General features: G+C 34.4%; 1 protein-coding gene across 1 annotated transcript; it reads right to left on the bottom strand.

Moving 5' to 3' along the window:
* Window positions 1–592: 592 nt before the first annotated feature.
* Window positions 593–2628, bottom strand: LOC139522556 (uncharacterized). The gene is made up of 2 exons (XM_071316023.1): window positions 2368–2628; window positions 593–2005 (listed from the first exon to the last, which is right to left on the bottom strand). Exons 1-2 carry the CDS (start codon window positions 2617–2619, stop codon window positions 1595–1597), a joined length of 663 nt encoding a protein of 220 aa, XP_071172124.1. The 5' UTR covers window positions 2620–2628; the 3' UTR covers window positions 593–1594.
* Between the last annotated feature and the right edge of the window lie 2087 nt (window positions 2629–4715).

The raw sequence follows: 4715 nt of genomic DNA, 5'->3' as shown, positions 1-4715 counted from the left end.
TTGCAACAACTTAAGAAGGTTGGTTTAAATGTTGACTGCTTTCATCGTCTGAGAATAAACCATCACTTATCATTTGAATGCACCGAACCAGTATTTGGAAGCTGGAAATTTATAAGATGACAACAAATGTTGAATTCAAATGTTAACACATGACAGAGGCAAAATTCCTTTGATCTTACTGTGGTATAATCTGGATAATGCACGGGTCATGTGTGCATTAACTACTTCAATAATTGCACAGGTCACGTGAACTTCACGTCCTTGACAAATGTTTATTGTACAGTACTTTGCGTTTGTTGATTCCATTGCTACTACAGATATTTGTTTTTCTCCATTTTGTAAGAAATATCAAGTGGATACATGTATCTATACTCGGACATAAAAATCAGTCACTTGATAAAACATCAGAATAGAAAACATACAAAACAAATGTAGTAGCATTACAATCAACACAATACAAGTCTAAATAAGATAAAGAACACAGGTTGATTTAATACTAAAATTATTTTTCCATCAATATAAAAAAAATTGTCATTATAAAAAAGGAAAATAAAGTATCATCGACATCTTCCTATTATAGTCTTGATATGTAAGTTATCAGTGTCACAACATGACACAATGAAAACTATAAAAAAAAAAACGCTTTTTTATACATTTCTATGTACGGCTTAAAAACAACTTAAAATAACGATTCAGTGTTAAAAATTGAAAACAAAATCTGTGAGGTTCACATCTTCGTTACAAAATTGAACACGCAGTTTTGAAAAGAGCTGTTACTTGGCAATCCCCGATATTTTCCTTCTGGTTTTGAAACATTAAATGCATTTTATGTATTTTCAATATTAACTTGCTCAGGAAGGATTGCACGAGTATCGGTTAATGGTTTGGGATCCTCAAGTTTTATCTGCTTATTAGATGGATTCAAAATGTTAGAGACATCTTTTAGCATAGAATCCGCAGGTCTTTTGTAGGTACGACCAGCCTTTTCACTCCTGTGACCTGTTCTATCCAGTATCATCTGCTCACTGACTCCTGCTTGGTACAATCTAGTTGCAAGTGTTCTTTTCCCCGCATGGTTACTAAAATTCTCCTTTAATTCTCCCTTTTGACATATTGTCTTCATGAGTGACCCTAATCTATTAGCACCCAGTATGTGGTCAAACTTAACAGAACCATCTGATAAAACAGGTCTACGATAAAAAGGACTGCTAACCGATTCATCAATTTCGTATATTGCATTCATATACATCTGATACGATTTTAGGGTCTGACAATCCTTCTCTAAATATTGTCTGACAGATTTTGGTGCAATATAGCGATGGCGTAGCCCTCCATTATACGTTTTATTATCCTTACCCCGGAATTCAATATAGTTTCCGTAATCATCTTCTCCTAATTGTATTTGAGAAATTTGCAGATTACGATGTTCGTCACGACCACGTAGACCAAAATATTTACAGTTGTAGAAAAAAACAGTATGCAATAAACTTTCGGATGAATGATTACCAAACGCAGACTTGTCCCACAATATTTCTTCCTGTTCAACTGAAATTGGATCTGCTTGTTTAACATTTATACCATACCCATCTGATGTTTATTTCTTCATCTGTGCATCAAGTATTTGTCTAAACCTCAGAAATCTGTCATCAGACTCGTTCAAAAAGTTAAGATTAGAAACACCGTGTGACCGCATTCCTCTTAGTCCAGTTACAAGAAGATAAAGTGTTTTCGCTGGATATTTCTCTCCATTCTTTTTCCAAACTTCTACTACAAATTTTCTTAAAATGCTGTTAATATCTTGAACAGACAAATCCTTCAGGTTTGGTATAATTAAACCACTACCAATTTTAGAATTCTTCCAGTCTTCATAGACATTAACTGCCCATTTTGTGGCTTTCTTTGTGTTTTTGTTCTCAGCATCTTCAATAAGTGTATCAATTTCATTGTCTGTCATTTCTGCAAACCTTGATTCGACTCCTTGTTCCTGATCTTTAGGTTCTTCATCCTAAAATAAGATAATATCACATAATTCAACACATGGCAGAGGCAAATCCGGCAGTGGCAAATATTTCATGAAGGTTCCGGATGAGAACAATTAAACAATAAAACTAGTCGGAAGTTTCCGCAAATGATTATATCAAGGGTCTAAGTAGCAGACCCAGAACTTTTTATTTAAGGGGGAGGGCTGACTGACCTAAAAGGAGGGGGTGCGCGTCATGCTTCAGTGATTCCCTATATAATTAACCATTTTTTTCCACAAAAGAGGGACCCGGGACTCCATCCATTGGATCCGTCTATGGGTCCACACCTCAAATCATGCAATAATGGGTCTGCGCGTGGCAGATAATTCTAAAAAAAAAGACGTACCTTGACATTTTGGATCTTTCCGTTTTCCGAAGGAACTTGCAACCATAGATCTAAGTCTAGTCCTCGGTCAAATGAAACAGCTGAGGTGTTGATTAAATCTCCAGATGCATTCTCATCCATCAAATTACTAGGAAACTCTCCAGAAAAGTCCTCTATATTTACATTTCTCAGTTCCATTTCATTCTCCAATGTTTCTAATACTTGTGATAAGATCATATCATCCTCCGATAATTCATGATTAAATCCATCCATTTCAACGTCTTGTTGGGCGGATGTGATTTATGCGGGAAAATTGTTGACGTCATGTGTTAAAACAGTTATTGGCCAATCAAATCGGTATATGTTTTAATTTGCACAGCACGAGATGACCCATTAACCCGAACTCCTTCGTCGTTCGGGTTAAACAGGGTCACTCGAGCTGTGCAAATTAAATCCCATATACCGACTTGCTTGGTCAATAACTATAACTTATTCATTCTAATTATATTGTTGGTAAACCGCAGATCAAATTATATGTTGCAGAATCCGAACAAAAATGTGGACTTATTTTCTTCACATTTAATTACTCGAAATAACCAAATTTTGAAATAAAAAATTAAAAAAGGTACAGTAGGCCGTTTTCATTTTTATAGAGCCACTTTCCTCGAAAGTCAATTGGTTGAGTTTAGAAAAGAAAATCGCGTAATTTTATAGATATCAACGAAAACTAAGTTTTATCTCATTTTCTAATTTGTAATGAACGTAAGTAAGACTCAACACCCATTTTATGTAATCTATTAGACCACACATAGGCATAGCTCGACATGTGATTCTACCAAGTCAGAGGTTCTATCAATGTTTTGCAAATGGAATGGTAATTGTTATTATTTCAATCGAAGAACCTTTTAAAACATCTGTTTCTGTTATTCCGCCATAGTCCGGTAAATATTGTACATTAGAACACGTCAGACGCCCTGATCTGACTGCAAATTCCCTAGGGGTTCACCAGTCCAGTGCTTCGTCACTGACATGATTGTTATTATTCATTTTTAAATATATTAAATTGATTAATAAATTTTTGGAAATTGAAATTCATGAACTGTGTAACAAGTGGAACACAATTTTGTCTGTCCGAAACGCAAATTGAATTTAGGATCAATTTATGTGTTTCGTCATTGCTATATTTTTCATAGTTGTATTCATTAAAAAATGGACAGTCGTATTTAGCCATGTCTCTTTAAATTATCTTTCACAAGAAAGATAAAGTGATTCAAAAATACAATTTTATGTTTCTACAGCGATATTTGCTGAAATAGCGAACCCAATGAACTAAGTCGTCAGTCTATGATTGAATGGTTTATTCGGGTATCGCCACCTGACAGACTTATATACTTCAGTTCAATCGTCCGTTAATTCTTCGGTGAGTTACCTTGCCATAGATTCCTATGAATGAACATAGATCCTACTGTACATGTTCTTCAAAGGGACAGTTGGAATGGACTCCTTTTCTCGAAAGTCTTCTCAACTCGTATCAACTTCAGGGATATTATGCAAATCATCAGTCATGAAACGGAAAAGACGAATTCTTTTCGAAACAATACGAAAAACTGTGAACAAGAATATCAGACTTGTGTTGAAGGCCGTACCTTGACCTATAATGGTTTACCTTTATAAATTGTTTTTTGGATGGAGAGTTGTTTCATTGGCACTCATACCACTTCGTCCTATATCTATTGTGACACTACAATTACAAACATGTGCATCTTTATTTTTAATTGGAACGATACTTGTACGATCATGTTTTAATTCATATCAGAAAGATTTCTGACGGAATCTACTGCATGTAGTATTATTATCATTTATGCAAGAGAAGATTTGTAATTAATCTCTGTTAATATATGTTTCGCGACATGATCGCAAATCTTTAAAGGGGCACTAACTGCCAAATTCATGTTCACCGATTTGACTCAAATTCTCATATCTTATTTATAACAATGTAAAACATGTTTCCAAACTATCAACAGTATAAAATAACAATTTACAGGACATGGTCTCAATAAGATGTTACTTCGTTAGCCACGACCTAATTAACTATCGAGTTGACCTTCTATGACCATATAAGCGATGAAAACATAAACATAGATATAAATAGATTAAGCAACTCGTGCAATTGGATTTTTATAGGTCTGTTCAATTTTGTATTCTAGATTAAAAATGTATTTTATCGTCGTTTTTACCTTTATAAGAATGATTTTTTGTGGATGGAATCAGTCAATCAAATTATTTACCTTTGTTTCACATTCAATGTTGAAATTCTTTTCCTTTAAATAACCGTACACGGACAATGCATGCGTTATTCTATCTCTTTC

The sequence above is a fragment of the Mytilus edulis genome, chromosome 5, assembly GCF_963676685.1.
Source record: "Mytilus edulis chromosome 5, xbMytEdul2.2, whole genome shotgun sequence".
Classification (NCBI taxonomy): domain Eukaryota; kingdom Metazoa; phylum Mollusca; class Bivalvia; order Mytilida; family Mytilidae; genus Mytilus; species Mytilus edulis.
Note: the sequence above shows the minus strand (reverse complement) of the source record. Positions and strands in the feature narration are given on the sequence as shown.